This window comes from Taudactylus pleione, unplaced genomic scaffold, assembly GCF_031769625.1.
Source record: "Taudactylus pleione unplaced genomic scaffold, aTauple2 ptg000093l, whole genome shotgun sequence".
NCBI classification, from domain to species: domain Eukaryota; kingdom Metazoa; phylum Chordata; class Amphibia; order Anura; family Myobatrachidae; genus Taudactylus; species Taudactylus pleione.
Window position 1 is genome coordinate 20,957,749 of NW_028284495.1, and position 20,277 is coordinate 20,978,025.

The following is a 20,277-nucleotide window of genomic DNA, read 5'->3' on the forward strand; positions in this document are numbered from 1 at the left end:
ATTGTAATGGACCTCACATGTGGGTCTAGACCCTTCAAGGGTGGGTCGTAATTAGTGTTTGCCGTGAGGTTTGGTATTGTACTGTGTGTGTGTGATATATATATATATATATATATAAAAAAAACACACACACCCACACACACACGTACACAATGCACCCACAGGTTTAGGCTGTGGGCAGGGGAGGGGGGTATAGGTTTAGGGGCAGGGTACTTACCGGCAAGTGTCTGTATCCTAACTCTATCAGGATGCTGGCGTCGGAATTCTGACCGCCAGGATCCTGAGCGCCGGGCATCCTGTACCCAACCCAGTAAAATAACTAATACAAAATACTGTTGAACAATAAACCATTACAGTTTTCAAGAAATCTATTTTTTGTATTGAGTGCAAAAGATCTACATTTATCTTGTTCATATGGGAGAAAAATAAATTCAGATTGCTTTGTAACCTTTGCTGGAAAATCTGCTGCCCAACTGTTTCATGCATTATCTGGTCCGCGGCATTTTGCTTAATAGCCTTGACAAAGCTATTAAGTGAAACGCTGCATTGGAAGTTCGCTGTGTGTTTGAAATGCCTGTCATTCGATCTTACTAATGAGAAAATGTTACAATAAGAATAAGTCGAAGTGAAACGTGCGGACCAGATAATCGATGTTTATATAGATTATAGGGGAGTGAAATTATCATCAGTGCAGCTCCTGGAGATACTAATATAGCGCACATCATGCTTTGCGAATGTGTGTGTGTGGAACTGCCCGACTAGCAGATTACCGTATGTATATTCCACTCTGTAATTTGCATATCCAATATACCCACAAGCAGTGTGGAACAATTTCATTTTAGTTCCCTGTTGTACGTTAATAAACATTATTGAATTGTGGGGATAATTACCAATACTGAATTTCTGGGGATAAACATTAACAGTATAATATACTTACCCCATTTACATACATATATAAAAGTATTCACTATCACCTCACAGACATGTGGGGAGAACTGAAACCTATTTGAGATATAGCATCTCATGTACAAAAGACAGATATAAATGATGTTACATACACATCAACATCATGAGTCTTAGAAAGATTGTCAGCTAGAAGCCACTCTGTCTGATTAAGCTGGAAAAGAGAGTATATACTTGTATTAACAACTTATGTTTATACTTTAATTGTGTCAGTAAGTCAGCCAAAGTGCTTTGAGTTACACTACTTTTACAATTATATATAATTGATTATTAATCCCTTTATTAAACCATATTATCTTGGATATATAATAAATTCACTAATATTGGGCCAATGTATGGCTCACACCCAGATTGGCTTCCATACTAAGAACACACTGTGTCATGTAAATCCTAACTAACACTTTATATGTGGAATGATTCCACGATTATTTGGATATTAAGTGATCGTGCCATTTAACTTGTATATACTGTGCCATGTGAATTTGACTGACAAGCACCCTATATGTAAACTACATCACAATAATCCAAATACAGAGGAATATTTCCATCATTATATCTGCATATATTTATGTACAATAATGCATGAGATTTAGATTGAGCATGGTTTAATATTGAAGGACACGAGACATTTATATTCTTTTCTGAAGATCGTTTAATCATGTATTTGACATTGAGTAAATGCATCACACGGTATTTATTTCACTTTTACCTTCATTTTCACTTTTTTATGTACATACACATTAAAATTATGTTAATAAAAGTAATATTTTAATCATTAATGCACCACAGTTGACACTTCCAATCCTGTCCATTTGTAGTTTGCATATATATTAAGTGTTAGCGGTAGCACCCCCCTATATGATTTTGACTCAATATTATATACATGGGGTATTTATGCTATTATAAGTATTTATCTAATCCTGTGCAACTGGACTCCATATATTTCCATAGCAAACAATTAGCAATTCCAGTATACAGTTTTTTAAAGCATGACTTATTATTTTCTCAGTAAATAAAATTTCACAAAAAATCCTTTTGCTGTTGATAACAATACATATACTTGCTATGTCACTTTGTAACGTGAGTTACCATGGAATGGCCCTAATTATATGAGTACACTGCTGCTAAACAAAACTGTACAGTATACATGCTATGGAATCTCACTGCTCACTGGAGCTAGTTGATTAAGTTTTGAGTCAAGTTCTAATGTTCCATTAATTGTGTAAAATATCTATGGGACAAGCCTGAAAACAGTATTTTTTATAATGCTTATATGTGCTATATGGCCTAAGAAAGAACTATCCCATAACCTACCTGTAGACTGGAGCCAAAAAACGTAACAGGAGTAATAGAAAACACTTTTACTCAGTATCATATTAGTTGATATGATCCCGATCTCCTGCAACCAATGATGCCAGTGATGCCAGCTCCTGGGACCTCATGCAGACACACATCTACGTTTCTCCTTTCAAGAAGAGGACAAAGGTATACAGGGAACAACAAGTAAAGGGCAGGGTATGAATGAGGAGTGTAGTGGACAGGTGTAAGTAACAAAGCCCTGAATCCCTGCTAAATCTTGTGATGACCGTGGTGTTTGCTGATAGAAGTTGATCTGATGAATAGTCTAAGCTTGTGTAACGGTAAGAGAAAACTCCTGAACCTGATGTAGGGCTTGGGGTTCTTCGATTATAGATTCACATGAAGAAAGGTTGTTAGGAAAGCACATGACTGTTCTGTTGACTTGGACCACATAACTTTCAGATTGGGTGGATGATCTTTGTACTGTAGCCACCATGTCTTGACAAATGGTGTTGCACTTGGAAATCTCACCAGGGCGAAGCTGAACAAGTCAGTGTGCTCTATTGTCAGTGTGATTCGTTAAGCGCTCACATTTTAGTTAGTGCATCTTGTAGCTCTGTTTCAGTTTTCTGCTGCAACTGGTGCTTGTTATAGGAACAGCTGTTCTTGTATGCCAAGACAACAACCATTGAGCAGCTGACGGTAGTCCATCTCTTGGTATATTTCTTATGTTGAGTAGTGCTGCTAGTGTCAGTGCAATTATGTGAACATTTTCTAGTAGTTTGGTGACGTGTACTACCCTTTCAGCTAAGCCATTGGGCTGCGGGTGTAAGCGGCTGCTGGTAAGAGGGACGGGGGGTTCAGGTTTAGAGACCTTACGGGGGGTTGGTTAGGGTTAGGCACCACCGGAGGGAGGTTAAGCACCACCCTGGGAGGGTTAGGTTTAGGGTGCGGGAAGGGGGGGTTAGGGTTAGGCACCACCTCAGGAGGGTTAGGGGGGCAGAGGGGGGAGGGTAAGTGTACTTACCGTCCAGTCGGGATATTGCAGATCGGGATACCGCTGTCTGTCTTTTGACCACCAGTATCCCGTCCGCCGGCCATTCATACTGATTCCGCATGGTGGTGTCATGCCAACACCATTCTGCATCTTCATGTACTACGTTATAGTGTCACAGCCGCTGATTCTGTAACGTAGCATTTCACATGCAGATATATCCATAGTTCAGGGTGTTTTCGTGGAGTAAGACGCAAATATTTAATGCTAAATGGGCCCTACAGTATTCATTTAAAAGAGAATTGTTCAACTTTTTGGGGATTCTCCTGGACCAGAATCAGACCATCCCCTAATTATCTTATGTGAACAATTAAAGGTTACGCCCCCTGATATTCCTCATGTCACCTGTTGAGCATTTTACTGAAAGCATATTCTAAATCTTCCTTCAGTCTGTCACTACACAAAGTCATGAACCACTTTCTCTGTACAGACTGTAGACTGGACGTTCATTGCCAGTGATGTTACTTCAAGCATAAGTGTATGTTTTACTGTAGAATTACAGCTTTTTGTAAAATTGAAAATCTCCTTTCTACACTGTCTAAGAGCTGGGTTATAAGGTGCCTATAACAAGCTGTTTTTTGATGGAAGAGTTTTATTATATTTTAAGTGCACCGCACTAGGGGCAAACATTTTTCAAAATTTTACACATATGGACAAGCAGGAGCGAGTGGGGCGAGAACCAGTAGTCAGTCAGAACATTTGATTGTTATAAGCAACACTATTCCTGCTCAACCAACCCATTTATGTTTATGTTTTGGGAAGTTTGAAGTGTGCGGGGTCAGCTAGAATATAACCAAACTGAGCATCTAAAATGTTAATATGACAATTGTCATCTGAGAGGGATAGATTTAAAGATCTACAGTAATTAAGACAGTCAATTGGTCAACAGGGTCAAAAGGTGGACATGGCCAAACATTCAACACGTAAAATGTTATTTAACCCTAATCCTCACCCTCGAGCCCAACCCTAACCCTGGTGCCTAACCCTAACCTTCGCCTTCTGTAACCTAACCCTAGCCCTCTGCTAAGTGCCTAACCCTCATCTAAACCCTAAATCGTGAAAATGATGAAAAACCATGAATTTACCTTTTCACCCTGTCAACCATTTGTCCCTGTTTACATTAGTTGATGTCGGCCTTTTATGTGTCGACAATCTGACCTGTCTGACTTTTTGACCATGTCGAACATTTGGTGTCGACCTATTGACTGTCTATCTAGACACTGTAGATTTTCCATCCCTGTACAATATGAGGATCCTGTGAAAATGGTATGGAGAAATAGTGTTACAAATATATTTCTTACATTCAACATGTTAACAAATCATAAGCAAAAAGTCAAAGGCAGACTTGAATTATTTTACCATCATAGTCTATATATGATACTTCCATGTGCCGTTATTTGTGCTTGGAATACATTATTGGATAAGTAAAAAGAAAAACTAGTCATGTTGCACTTGCATTAGTACCTGTATAGTGCAGATCTGAACGGTGGGAGCACTGGAAGCTACAGGGGGCCTTGCACTCGAATTCTGTACTTGTGCCTGGGCTCGAGCCAAAGCTTGTTGGGAAACCAGCATGAGTTGTCCATTACTGCTTCTAATAAGAACAGTGCCTGCAGGAAACATATTAGATAGAATCTTTAATGTTTGCTATCTGTCAAATAGGTCTGAACTAATTCATTATCTCCATCTGTCCACTTTGAAATCTGGCTTTCTAAACTAGATTTGTGTCTTTACTTCTTGATGGTCCCAAACATTACTTGTTCCCAAGAGGCTGGATGGAGGTGCGGGCCTCCAATCATCAGAATGGCTCTTGAAAAGATGAAGGGGGGGGCACTGACCATCTCTACTTCACATCAGTATCAACAATAGGATTTGTCCCTAATATACAGAGTTTGACATTAAAGCTATGACTAACAACAACTATAAACCCCCTAGTTTTGCTTTCTAAAGGTGCGTAAACACTTGCCGATATTTTGAATGACTATATCGGCCAGTGTGTACACTAAAACAGTGAAAGATAATGACGAACGACCAACCATGCGCACTCCCGCGGGTCGTTGGTCATTGTCGTTCATCGCCTGAACATGCAGGCCAACCTGCTGATATTGTCAGGTTGTTGCATGCTCGTGGATGAGGGAGGGTGCTCGGTACTGAATGATATTGCTCATAATGTTCAATGTGTGTGCTCAATGTTTTAACGAAATTGAGCACACCTTTGCCGGGGACAAACTAGACGATATCGCTCATGGTGCGAATTGTCTAGTGTGTACGCATCTTAACTCCATATATAAAGACCTCAGTTAGTGACCACATTTCTCACTTCCCTTCGCTTTCATACTTGTACTGTCCTCTTCCATTTGTGTCATGCAGAGTGACTGGAGCAAATCATGTACACTTGTAATTTTCTCAATTTCAAACCTCTCCACTCCTTAGAAGCTGCCTTAATTGAAGCCAAACCACTATTCTAGGAAACTATCATTAAAGTAATAAATAAACCTTGCATTGCCTTTTCTCCATTGCTGATTTTGCTTTTACCTTTCACAGAGACTTTTTGTAGTCTCTTTTCCCCAACAATCAGTTGCAGATAATTTTAAGAAAACAGACAATATTCACAAAGAGATTCCTTGTCTTCTGAAATCTATTCTCATTCTACCTAAACCTCAACTACCACTCGGGGCAATTTAATTAAACACAATTTTGAATAGCGCCGAGAGTGCCCGGAGATATTCAATTGTCCCCATTGTTTCCTGCACAATGTCGGATGCAGTTTCCGGCACCTAATGCCAGGTGTCTAGTCGTAGTAAATGGCATTCTCCATCTTAAGTGTCGGCCGCGATGTTAGCGTGTGTGGTAAGCCCGCAACTAGTATCACGGCACTAGTTTAGTCAGATTTTTTGCTCACACCACAGGAGGGCGCAAACAGAAATCCTCTAGTCGCAGGTTAACAGAGCGGCCAATTGAATATATTTTTTGTTAATGATTTCGATGGTCATTTTATATTTTTAAGATTAATAAAAGTAAAATTTTATTTATTGTGGCCAGTGGTAGCGCCCTCATTTTGACAATATTCTACAGTAACCAACATTGTATAACCTTACAGTTATTCAAATTGAGGTATGAACATTACTCCCTAGGTAAACAATTTGCCAGTGCAGTGGAATTCCTTTCTCTTTAGGAATAGCAGGTACACAAGGTTAGCAAGATGAGATTATTGTCACTAGCAGAAATAACAGTGAGCACCTAGACAATTTAGCTAGTCTCTCACTGATTACTTGAATATCGACTTAATAATAAAGACAAATGTGAATAATTTTTTAAAGATCATATATTGTACTGCAGACATGTGATCAACAAGGAGGGGTTCATTAACAATCAGAGGACAAAATACAGGCTATGTTGTAGCACCTCGTCCACAGTCAGTAACGTGGGATATGTATCAAACCTTCCAAAGAGGAAAAGTTGCCCATAGCAATCAATCAACTTTAGTCATTTTATAGATTGTGGTACATAAATGATGAGTAGGAGCAAATTGATTGCTATGGGCAACTTCTCCATTTTTTCTCTTAAGAAAGTTTAATACATGCATAGGTTTAGTCAACTACTACTATAAATACTTGCCACACATCTCCATAGTCTTGCACCCGCTGAAAGTTCTCCGACAAAAGAATGCACACTTGAAATGATCAAAAGTGTGGGAACAAGCATTCTTGGCAACGAAGAATTGGATAACATCTGAAAGTATTAACTCATTTTGACTGTCAATTGCTCTACAGGTTAGCATGTGATGCTTCCCCTTATGGTAAAGAGCAGTCTTGTCACACAGCTGAAATGGAACTGAAAGGCCAATGGCATATGCATTGTGGTCTTTAGCAGCTGAATTGTGGGGATATCATGTTAATCAGATCATTGAATCCAGTGGGTCGGTTGAATCCATTAACCTTCCTAACATGAAGGACATTACCTTACTGATGCCTCCCTTTGAATAAACCTCCTGAGTTAAATTACAGATCTGATTGATGCTATACCGGAACCAGTTCTGGACTCCTTGGACTCTCCTGCAGAAGTAGAATCATCAATAGAGGTTCAATGTCCTGAACCCAACAAAGAGCCTCCAGAACATCTCACCAGTATCCAGAGGCTTTCATGATCATCCAGAGTAAGGAATGTTTCACAAAGACTGGATTTGTAATTATAGTAAACATTGAAGTTTTTACATTTTGTTATGTTGAGTACTTATCTATGATGGGAGGAGTGTGGTGCTTAGAGTACAATTGGTTCTAGACATCCCAGCAGGTTTACGCAATAACTTTTTAGTATTGGTTCTATTCATAAAGTTATTTTGTTGATAAGTGATGATTTTCAGTAAAGAAGCTCACTGTGGGCCTCATTTATCAACAAGTTTTATAATTCAAAACGAGTGATAAAACTTGCTGTGAATGATAAATGGTGCTCCAGCCAATCAGCTCCCAACTGTCATCTGTTTGGAAAATTACAGTATTTGCTCCAATCTGAGTGTTTGTTATATCCATGAGAGGATGGATATAACAAATGGAATGTAATGCCTCCGGATCTATTCCCGGCGGATGAAATAGCAACGCCGGTAGGCCGAAGCATTAAGATCCCTACTGGAGCCGGTAAGTACACTAACCCTGCCCTCTCCTCCCCCTAACCCTCCCTTAGTGGTGCCTAACCCTAAAACTCCCGGGGGTCCCTAAACCCCCTCCCTGCATCCTAAACCTAAGCCTCCCACGGGGGGTGCCTAACCCAACCTCCCCCCGATGGTGAATAACCCCCCGTCCCCATAGCCTAACCCTAACCCTCCCCGGGGATGACTAAACCTAATCCTCAGCCTTTCCTGGAAAACTCTGTGATGTACTGTACAGTAGGCTGTGCACCATTTTAGTTGCCCATCTTTCTGCACTCTCGTAAGTATTTGTATCCTTCTGGAGGTAAAAAGACCTCCAGAACTGAACACAGTATTCTAGATGAGGACGTACCAATGAGCTATACAGTGGGATTATTACTTCTTTCTTTCTGCTACTGATTCCTCTCCCTGTGCAACTGTCACGGATAGGGTTTTTTTGTGAATCCGGAGAGGGTCTCTGTGGATTCTGTTGTAAAGGTTGCTGGGCGGATGTAACTTCTGCTCATGTGTGGGACTGGGTACTGAAAGTAGTACTGAGTATTGGCAGAGAAACAGAAAAGAGGTGCAGAGTATACACCGCCGGCCGTGTTCACCAGAGAATCCTGCAAGGAGATATAGACTTTGCTGATGAGCTGTGGTTACTGTGGTAAGAACTGATGAGCTGTGTTACTGTGGTAAGAATTGATGAGCTGTGTTTCTGTGGTAAGAATTGATGAGCTGTGTTACTTTGGTAAGAATTGATGAGCGTGGTTACTGTGGTAAGAATTGATGAGCTGTGGTTACTGGTAAGAACACATGAACTGTGGGTGTCGGCTGGGACCGATGGACTGTGAGCATCAACTGGAACTGATAGAATGTGAGTACCAGCTGGAATTGATAGACTGAGTATCTGCAGCGCCAAAGGAACCAGAGGTGCTAGGTGAAGAAAGCACAGGAATCACTCTGAGGAATAACACAGGAGCGCTCTCTCCTCACGCAGCAAGGGCTGTGAATACAGGGACACTGGCGACTTGAGACTTCAAGGGCTGCTCCTTTTATCCCCCGACCAGCGGGGATTGGATGCAGCAGTCAGCTGACAGTGTCAGCTCTGGATTGGCAGTGTTCTGATCAGCTGATACTGGAGAAGATGGCGGTGTCCTGTCTCCTATACACATGGAGAACGCCAGCGACCGGCGTCTCAGAGAATGCCCCGTCTCTTGCATCAACACTGCACACTGGACCCCCAGGCTGAGCCGTCAACCTGCGAGAGGCCGCAGGCCCGTTAAAGAGACTAGGACGAAGTGCACAGAGTGGTGAGTAGAGGAGACCCCGCTTGCTCCGACCGCGGTTTGTGACAGAAACCAAGCATCTGACACCTTTCTCATTGATTTGTAACATTGCTTCCCTGCTTTCAGGTCACTTTCCTCCTCTGTACTTTCCATTATAGTACCCTTGATACTATATTCAGCCTTTGGGTTTTTGAGACCCATGTGCACAATTTGCATTTTTTAGCATTAAACTGTAGTTGCCAGGTTCATCATCAAGTCCTCATCATTTGTCTTACCCCTCCTGGTGTGTCTACCCTGTTACATATTTTTAGGTCATCATCCAGTCGGGATGCCGACGGTCTAAATCCCGACAAGGGTCTAATGACAGGCGTTGAAATCCCGACGCCTGTCATTTTACCTACGCCGGGAGCCCGGCATCCCGATCGAAGGTAAGCCGGGCACGCACAGCCACAAGGGGGGAGGGTTAGCTTAGGGGCTCCAGGGGGGGACTTAGGTTTAGGCAGACCCCTGGGAGGGTTAGGGAAGGCAGTGGCAGATCAAGAGGGGGGCGACTGGAGCGATGGACCCCCCTAGCACAGTTTGTTCGACCATTCTCATCTCTCTCCTCTGCATCATTAAGTTCAGAGGAGAGAGATGATAATGGCTGGGCTGTGCTGTGAACGGAGCTCCCGTCTCCCAGTTAGGGGGATGTGTCAGTGACAGGCTGTCACCTGACCCGGGGAGGAAGCCATCACAGCCGGCTCCTCACACCCTGTGATCAGCTGTGTGGTCTAAATAGACCACACGCTGACCACTGCTAAAAAAAAAAACTTCTTACCTCTGTCCAGGGACCGAAGATCAGGCTCCGGTGATGTCCTCCCTCCAGTCAGCTGGTCTCCCGGCTCCTGCACTGGGACCCGAAGCCCGGAGGGAGAACATCACCGAAGCAGCGGAGGTAAGTGAAAGTAAAGGGGTAGGGAGGGGGGGTTGCGGGTTGCCGCGAGGGGGGGGGCGGAATGAATCATTAACTCGCCCCCCCTAGATCAGCCCCTGCGGGAAAGGGAGGTTAGGGTTAGGCACCCCCCGGAAGACAAGCTGCATACGCAGGTAAAGATTTTCTGTCCAACCGTCCAACTAGTTGATTGGTTGGAAGGAAAATCTGGTAACGTATGGGAGCAAATGACAATGAGGATTGTCTCCCAACTGCTGGAAAAAGGACAAAAACTGTTGTTTGAACAAATTGTTTAGATCAAACATTTAACAAACTTGTCTAACGACCATTTTCATCTGTTTTCTAGCATTTAGGAGCAAATTGCTGATCATTTACTCCCATATGTTACCAGATTTTCATTCCACCCAATCAACTAGTTGGATGGTTGGACAGAAATTCTTTACGTGTGTAAGCAGCTTTAGATTTAGGCAGCAGGGAAGAGGGGGGGTTAGGTTTAGGCACTTGGGGGGGAGGTTAGGTTATTTTGTACTCACCTTAGCTGCTGTCGGGATCTTAGCCTCTGCCGGGCTTCCTCAAAAAATGATACACTTTCCCTGTGATACCATTTGCAATGTCACCAAAAATATTAAAAAGCACTGGTCCTAGTAAAGATCCCTGAGGTTCTCCACTGGTAACCTTTCCCTCCTGTGAATGCACTTCATTTACTACAAGTCTCTGTTTCCTATCGTATAACCAAGCTCTTATCCACTTAACTGTCTAAGGGGGAATTCAATTTTTCGGACGCAAAATCCTGGACTTTTTAGGATTTTTTACCATCAGACAATTCAATTAGAGCCCATTTTTTTGCGTCTGAAAAATTATCTATTTTTGGGCAAAAACACATAGGGGTCTATTCATGTAGCAGTGAAAATCCCTTTGTCAGTGATAACAGGGCTTTTCACCGCTATCTCTAATTCATAGAAGGGGTCACCGTGTGCCCCTGATTAGTATAGACATCTCTTCCCCATACATTAGTATGGGGAGAACAATTCATAGAAGCATGGAAAGCTCAGCTTTCCTTTTAGCTTCTAAAAATCTTTTCGCCAGCTCATGATGGCGTAACGTGTCTCCTGAGAGAAGAGCAGGGAATACAGCTGTCTCCCCTCCCCGGCCAATCAGGTGTCTAGACACAGGTCGCTCCGCCCTCCTTCAGTGTCTGTGGCACTATACGGCACTGCCATTTAAGCAGTGGGTAAGATCTTAACCAATTGCTGTAGAGAGGTTCCAGAATATATATGCTGGGTCACTCACTCTGGTGACTGCCGTTGCCCCCGCTGCATGTATATGTGAAGTGACCTGGCCCCGGTTCACATCACTCTGTTGCCTCCACCCCCCCCCATAAGGCCGTATTAAATTAGATGCAAAAAGCCGTTTTCGGCGAACAAGTTTCGCCGATGACAATTTCACCAGGTGGAAAAGTATCACCGTATTCAATTCCAAATACTTTTCGCGGACGCGAAGATGCAATGTAATAGGCAAAAAAGATTTGTCTATGAATTGGTGGTGAAAAAAAGTGCAGAATTGCGGTTTTGGGGTGCAAATGTCGGGAAACTACTCAGCACCCTTGGGACAGCCCCCCAAAGCATAATGGCATCAAAATAATCCTCAAAAAAATGAACACCCCAAAAAATTACTTTGAAAAAGGGGTACAAATGTAAAAACTATCGAAATAAGCTTTTGGGGGGTCTGCAAGTATGGGTGAGGTGTTTTTTTGATTGCAGGTGCTTGCTGAAGGTGCATTTTTTAAAACGTAACTTTTGAGATTTTTAACCATTCTTGCATCCATTTTCATGTACCCCAAATTTGCTGGGACTAGTTATTTTCACCCCCAAAAAATGCTAAATGCTATTCTTCACCACTTGTGCAAAGACGCTAATTAGCAGCTATTGAGAGCATTTACGTACCCAAAATACCTTCAGCAGGCCTATTTGGGGGCATCTAGATTGATCCCCAATGTTAGTGCATCTTTTGGGAGGTGTCAGGCTGATTTCCCCAAATCTGAAAACACTTTTTGCCTGTTTGTGTTTCGCCGGGTCCCATTTTCGCTTCCTTTGGAATTGAAAAGGGCGAACAGCGGGGCCGCGCACGAATAGTTTTCGCATCCAAAACACGCAAAGTCGGCGAAAAGTACAGTCCGCCGACGGCTGCGAAATTATCGCGGCTAATTGAATACGGCCCATAGTCTGCTTGCTGTGCCCTCTCCCAACACCATCCCTGCTGTTCTTTTCTGTGCCTCTCTCACCCCTGAGGCCTGGGTTGCCCCTGCCCTGGCAGGGAGGAGGAGGGTCTGTACGCTGCAGGAAGGGAATGTAGTTGTCCCGTCCGTGCAACAGCCTACTCACCTGGGTCCTTTGGGTGATCAGAAGGACTCTGTAGGCTCAGCTGCTTCCTCTAATGCACAGCCCAGGCCACTGCTCATAGATCAGGTAAACTCCCCACTGCAGTGCAGAGACAAGTGTCTGCAGGGCTCTGGCAGTGTAATAGCAGCCAGCGGCTCACTTGTAAAACGTGAAAAAGGTCATCCCCCTCTCCGGAGTCTGGAGATAGTCTCTCCATAGTGACAGATGGTATGGAGGCTGCAGCTCAGATAAATCTTTATAGGGCTGCAGAGTCAGGAGTGAGATGTTACTGCACAGCACATCTCTACTTCGCAGGGGACAGGGTTTTTCATTTCACATCACATGAGGGGTGAAAGTACATGAATGACTCCTTATGAATCTTTCAGATCAAAGCCATTGGATAATTAATTCTACGAACTGTGACAATCTTTATGAATAGACCCCATAGAATTCGAGATGGGTTCACAGACCTATGTGTTTCCACTGCCAGCTGAGGTCTTAAAAAAACAAACAAAACAATAACTCAAATAAGTGCTGCAGGCAGCCGTGCTTCGGGGCCAATTACATAGACCCAGGGGGATGGGTGTCAACTAGCCCACGGCAAACTACCGCGGCTAAATAAATCCCCCCCCCCTTAGAATCCAATCCCAAGCGCTCTAGTTTATTTAGTATTCTGCAATGTGGGACAGTGTCAAAATGATGTCACTATAACATTCATACCCGACAAGCACTTCCCTTTGCTGCAGCCTTTATAAGCAAGTCCTGTTTTATCCAGTATCGCAAATAAGGTAAAGCAGGAAAGCAGATGCTGCAATAAAAAGAAGAGACTTCCAAACCAGGGCCGCAACTAGGGGGAGCTAAGGGGGCATGTGCCCCGGGCACTGGACTTGAGGGGGTGACGAGGAGAGGCAGCCCCAGGTAGTGAATTATTTGTGAAGTTGCATTTAGTCTTTAGCATGTAAAACTGGATTCAAGAACAAAAATACTTGGCAAAGTCTAGTTACACATAACGAACTAAAAAAAGATGTTTACAAAAAGTTTATTTGCACTTACATAAAAAAACACTGGAAGAGAGATGGGCCCATCATTAGAAAATCTATCTATATATAGGATTTACAAATACATCCTGAAATGTACACTTTGTAGATACAAAAAAGTGTTATGGACTTTTGCTGACATTTAACAGGAGTTTTAATACTTGTCGATAAAGACCTGTCAACTCGGTATAACGTATTTTTGCAAGTGTAATAGGTGTAAAAAAAAAGTATATAAAATGGATATATCCTAAAAAAAAATTGCTGTTGCTTCAAAGAAATGTTCCATGTTTAATACATCACTACCCTCCTCCCCTAAACAAAAAAACTTTCAAGAATTAAAGTATCTTTTTTCAAATTGGTTCTAGTTCTTGAGATAATGGATATCCCTCAAGTAATAGGGAACCTAGCCATAATGCATGCATATGGGAATCTATTGGAACATTCTAGAAAGTGAGAAACGCAAATATTCTACGTGTTCACTGCACAATCATTCTACAATATTCCCCCTCAGTATACAAGTGATCAACCACTCAACCATCAGTCAGTTGACTTGTCTATTGTGGGTTTTTTTTGTTTCTCGTATGTGTATCTCAAAAATTGGAGCCAATCTAGCAAAATCAATGTCATATTCAGAATCAGCACCACAAATTTACCCCAAAATGACTGATATGATTGGCAATAAAATGAGTGTTGATCAGAGTAAAAATTGTGTATACCATAGAAGCTATTAACAGATTAAAAAAAAAAAAAAAAGCTCCTTACTGACCCAAGATGCTACTTTAACCAGGCTATCTTGCTTTAGAGGTGGAGTTAGACCAATTAACAACCCCTATGGAGATAAGGTAATTAATCTGCATTATTTTATACAGGATATTGTCTTTGTTTGAGAAGGCGAGAAAGTGGAGCTTCTAATGGCTGTTACGAATCTTATGAAAATAAAATAAGTACAATAACATACATGAATTTGGTGGTTGAACATTATTTTCTAGGCTGAGAGACAACGGGGTCGGAAAATAATGAGAACCTCTAGACTGCTGCAGGTAGTATCAGAATTCAGTCAACGCTTCTTTACTTAAACCCCTTAGGTTAAAAGTAAACTACATAGACAGTTCTTACTATTAAGATGGAGCCAACAACGAAAGCAAGTTTGAGGAACAAACATTACAATTATATGGAAGACTATTCAACTTTCTCTTTTATATCTTCAACTTATTAAAGTTCTAGGAGGTTAGAATTAGTGAGAGGAAACTGTTCAATGTGTAAACAAATATAAAGGAATATAAGAGACAATCTGGTACATATTTTCAATATTCCCCAAACAAAATGTGAAAAAAAGAAAAAGAAAAAAGTCCATTCCATATAGTAAAATTGGCATATGATCTGTAGTCACTTGGAGGATCTGCTCCATTTTATCACAGTAATAGTCCAGATGCCAGACACTAAAGCATCTGGACTATTACTCTGATAAATTGGAATGAGGCCTGTATCTGTAGTTCGATCAGCTGCATTGTTAATCTGACCCAGCTTTTCATAAATAGGCCATTGTATTTTGTCTTGTGGACCAGATTCTCCTAGGGCTCTGTCCCACTGTGACTGTGGGACACCACTCTATGGGTTATTCTTGTTATAGTGTATCAACCCAGCCTGCCATAACATGGTAATGGTGTGCCCCTGATATAAGTATGGGAATTTATTTTTCAAATAAATGGGGTGAGGAGGGGGGGGCACAGTGTTATTTTCTTTATTTATGTACACATAGTGATAGTCCTCATCACAAGGTGACAATGACAGCTGGCATCTCTAGTATGCGGTTGCATCGTGATACACTTGAAGAGTATCTTGATGTCCTATGAAGTATTTTGCACACTTTTCAGTTTTACATATTTTACGCATTTTGTGTGGGATGTACTAAGCATCGCATCTGCAATGTGGTACATCCCGCCTCTCATCGGGTACATACCGTGATTGATTACCGCGGTATGTACTTAGAAATGCAATTTACATCGCAAGGACAGCTCTGTCAATAAGAGCTGTCCTTTGTGATGCCCCTGGATAGAGGGACTTCCGGGTTTAACACCCAGAAGTCCCTCTGGTGTCCTTCTGCATAGAAGGACGCGGGGAGAGATGGGAAGGAGAGGCAACCCGGTAAGGAGAAGTCCATAGGGACGAAGCACCGGAATGCATAGCATCACATTCCGAAGCTTAGTAGATCTGAGAATTGCGGTAAAACCCCCGACAACTGCATTTTCGGGAGTTTTACTGTGTTTTTCAACTCAGTACATCCCGTCATTTATGAGTACCATTTAGACCAGGGGTTTAGACACAAAGGCGGTTTTAAATTACCAGCGCCGGAATCCCGACACCTGTCAGAACCCCGGTACTGGCATCCTGAAGGTAAGTAGTTGGAGGACAGGGAAGGTTAAGCACTAGGTAGGGAGGTTAGGTTCAGGGTGTGTGAAGGGAGGGTTAGGGGAAGAGTTAGTATACCTACCAACAGGTGTCGGTATCCTAACGCTGTCGGGATGCAGGCGCTGGGATTTTGACCCGTACCCAACCCGTTTGGTTTGCTCTATGTTGTTCCCACTAGGCTGTTTTAGCAAGGTGACTCGCACCCTGCCTGATTTCAAAACAGCAAAATGCGCCCTCCCTTATGGTGGCACCCTGCTGAAACAGTTCCAAGTTTCATCCCCACCAGCAGGCCGCAGTGTGGGGACTGCTCTCGGCATCTTTCACAGCGAGTGGAGAGCTTTGGGGCAGCCCAGCAATGTCCATAAGTGCTGGACATGCCTCCCAAGAGTGATGAAAATGGGTGAGTCTTAAGGACATGCCCCTTTTCTTGTGGCCATGCCACCTTTTTGGGCGCAGTCACGCATGTTAATGCCCTTTTTACTGCACTAGTATTAGGGTGCAGATTGCAGCTAGTTTTCAGAGATTAGAGCCATAAATTTTAGCACCTGGCAGAAATAAAACTGACACTCTCTTTCCCCTGACCAAATTAACCTAAAATATGAAATTCCTGGCGCCTCTTGCACAACTCTACTGCCCAGCCAGAGGCAGTCACAAGTTTTAGAAATTTGTCCCTAAAAAATAAAAAAATGTAAAAGTATCGACCATCTGCACATAACAAACCCACTTGATTTCACTAGCTATTCTTTTAGTGTGGGTTTTTACAAATGTAGGGTTGTAAGGAATACATTTTCGTCTCTCCATATAAATTAATTAGAAAAACAGTGTCGAAAACAGTTTTCACTGCCATTTCATTGCTCTTCTCATGTTCCTGTAGCTCCCCTATAGCTCAAAATTGTGGTCAGCAATTTATAGAGCGGACAATATCTTCACTTAGCATTTGTTGAAAACAATCTCTGGGGGGCATTATGGGCCTGATTCAGTACAGATCGCAACTGCGATCGCAATAATGATTACGCACGCAGTCTCACTGAAAACATATGCTAATGATTGCAATGCCATATGCAGTCTAACATAAGGACGCCCACTTTACCTTACACACATCCATAATACTTAGCAAGACTGTGAAACCATCGAGTACCATTGCAGCCTCACGCACACTTGCACAAGGTCTGGCCTTACTCTGGAATTGCCAACCTCATCACACACAGTGCTAGCCCAAGCTGCATATGGCATCGCAGTGGCTAATTTATGCACGCTCCTGCAGCGGCATTCAAACACACTGGCACGTCTGTGTTTCACCCACCACCCCCCAGTCACCACCCTCAAAGGGTATTTCTTCTGCATTGGGTTTGCATAGTCACTGCGATCGCAATCCCGACCACAGTGGAGTGTTCGTGCAAGCGCCCTGCGATGCATAAGCATGTGCAAAATGCAACAATTGGCCGGTTGCCTGTGTAACCGCAGTTGCGATCAATGCCGAATCAGGCCCTATATCTATATGTTTGCCGAGCTCTAGGATAGCAATGAAGAGACAGCTCTCTTCCACAATGCACTGAACCTTTGGCCAGTCGTCACGAAGCAACATGTGATAGCACCGTGGCACCCATGCTGCGGATGAACACTAGTCTATAAACATATGTTGACATCTTTCGCATTTGCAAAAGACGATAACTGAGGAAGAAAGTCTGTTAGCTTTCTCTTCGTTAGGACAAGGGTTTTCTAAAGTATTGTCCCAGGCAGGGCCGTAACTAGGGTGGTGCGACATATGCCACGGCACAGGAGGGCAGGGGGCGCTGTTCGGTGGTACCTGTCAATTTTCTGTTTCTACTCATTTACATTTGTAGCTGCTTCTTCTTTGATCCTCTGCATCTCCTGGCTGCCCATATCTCCTCCGTGGCTGACTCCCCCTCCATGTGGCCTTCTCCCCAAGCATCTTCAGTCACATCCTCCTTTTATTTAATGCACACATTTTCAAATACTATCTACCCAGTACTGGAACCCACCGCTATTTGCTTCATATACACTACAAGGAACACTTTCTATACCTTCAGCCAGTAATCTACACTGCCGGCTCCAAGCTTGTACACAGATGTTCTGATGGACAAATCCTGCTGCGGAGCAGCTTCTCCGGCGCTCTCCTACATCTAGAGCTGATTAGTTATACTGCATCATTATTGGGTATCATCACTGTATCCATTGAATTAACTCTGTATTTGGCACAGACTCCTGGATAACAGCGGTACAAAGGGATCGGTACCCCTTCATCATCATACAGGACAAATCAGAATCGCCATGCCCCTTCCCCATGAGGCCACGCATTTTTTTGGGGGTGCATGCCTTAAGTCCCTATTTGAAAAATGGGGGAGTAGGGGTGCGCCAATACTCTTTCTGGTCGAAAGCACCAAGAAGTCTAGTTACGGCTCTGGTCCCAGGTAGATATATACTGGTAAAAGTAGCAGCCACAAAATTATATTCACCATTGCGCTTTCTAAACCGACCCCCAAGAGTTTTTAAATTGTGACCAAGTTGAGTAAGAGGCCACCATAGGAATTCAGTAGATATATCACCAGCCTAACAAGTTTCAATACATCAATACAGTAGCAAAGTAACCCGGAAAGAATTGTAAATAGCTAGAGGCATAGTTTATAGCTATATGGGAATGGTCCTTAAAGAATTTACTTATTGCAAAGCAAAAAACCCCATTAAGCTAGTACTGGAATTTTCTCCTTTACACAATACCAAAATTAAATAAATTAGAAAAAAAAACAAAACTAAAAACTGTAGATGTTCTGTATGTCATTTTATCGGTAAATATTGGAACAGTGTAATGTAGCATATATTAAGGAGTTACAATACCATATCAATCTCACTAAGAAACCGTGCTGTATCCTATACTATAACATGCCTTGTGATGGGTATGGATAGATCCCCACAGCCCTGTGTGCAGCCGCATTACTCACCAGGAGGGATTTGGAAGTTTGCAGGTAACTGGAGAGCAGCCCGGGACGCCTTAGGTGGTGCTCCTTGCTGCGGCGCTGTTATTTTGGGAGCTACAGTCACAAGTTGGGGTGTTTGGCTAACAGGGGCCAGTTTTGTTACCAGTGTGCACCCAGGTGCAGAGTGCACAGCGGCTGGGGAAGCCGGCACCAGAGTAACACTTGTGGGGGGTTTAGCCACCACATGAGAAGCTGTGACTGTAAGATCGGAGGTGGTGCACACTCCCGTTGTGAGGCTCCGGGCAGGTGACGCTACCCCATGGCTTGCCGGCACTGCGGGGCTAGTAGCCACCACCAAGGCTGCAGTAGTGGATTGGTGTGCATGCATTAGACTACCAGTGCCCTCCCATAGACCACAACCCAGTCTGGGCTGGTGATGTGAGAGGTGTGTGCTTCACAGTGAAAGTGTGTAACAGGTCATAAAACCGACCTCTTATGCACGTATTCATATAGCCAGAGCCAGTGCTACCCCCCCTTACAATTAGCAGCATGCTGGCCCAGCAGCCACGCTTATATAGCCCGCCGTGTGGGCGCTGCACCCGTAACGCAATCCCCGGAACCAATGACCTCCTAATCATGAGTTATTCCGTGTGTATGGGCGGAGTGTCATCATCATTACGTGGCTGGTGTGAGGTTATTTGTGACTGTGCTACTTTCAATTTCAAGTAAATGCTATACCTAAACCATAATATATTAGTTTGCTCTGAGCTTAGTGTCGTGTGTCCAGATCTGATATTACTCCTATAATATAAGCACACACGAGTCCATAGCATAAATAGGATCATAATTTTACACCTGTTCTGTAGTTGCTGCTTTGTTAATGATTTTTTGAGACGATGTATATGATTATTTTGTACTCACCTTTTTAAATTCATATAAATAAACCTTATTTTTACTCTACTCCTATATTTGATTGTTTTACTGTATATTAAGGTAACCTACCACCTGTCTGAGATTTCTCTGGAAATTAGAAACCCTGGGCCTGATTCAGACCCAGTCGCAAGTGCTCGCAACTGGGTCGATGGTCGCCCAGAGCGCATGCGCACAACGGAGCCGGCTCCGTCGTGCACATGCGCGAGACCTGGATAGCGGCGGGCTCACCGTCACTCCGGGTCTCGCACCAAAGGGGGCGTGCTGTCGATGTTGAGTGACAGTACGCCCCCTCCCCTTTGGTGGGCGGGTCGGGGGGGTGGCTGCCCAGACGGAGGCCTACCGCCTACTGTTTGGAGGCGGCCCCACTGACATCACAAGTGATGTCAGTGGGAGAGCTTTCGGCTCTGTTTGAGCCGAAAGCTCT

The 20,277-nt window shown here is 43.3% G+C and overlaps 1 protein-coding gene across 2 annotated transcripts in view; it reads right to left on the reverse strand.

Moving 5' to 3' along the window:
• TAF4B (TATA-box binding protein associated factor 4b) overlaps window positions 1–19,500 on the reverse strand; it is a 134,605-nt gene extending 115,105 nt beyond the window's left edge. Inside the window, exons 1-2 of one of the 2 annotated variants that reach the window (XM_088469587.1) lie at window positions 18,945–19,500; window positions 4,781–4,926 (exon numbers count right to left, since the gene is read on the reverse strand). In XM_088469587.1, coding sequence (XP_088325713.1) covers window positions 4,781–4,926; window positions 18,945–19,308 — 510 coding nt within the window. In that variant the 5' untranslated portion in view covers window positions 19,309–19,500. The remainder of the gene's footprint in view (window positions 1–4,780; window positions 4,927–18,944) is intronic. The other variant, XM_088469586.1, reaches the window with a different exon arrangement.
• Between the last annotated feature and the right edge of the window lie 777 nt (window positions 19,501–20,277).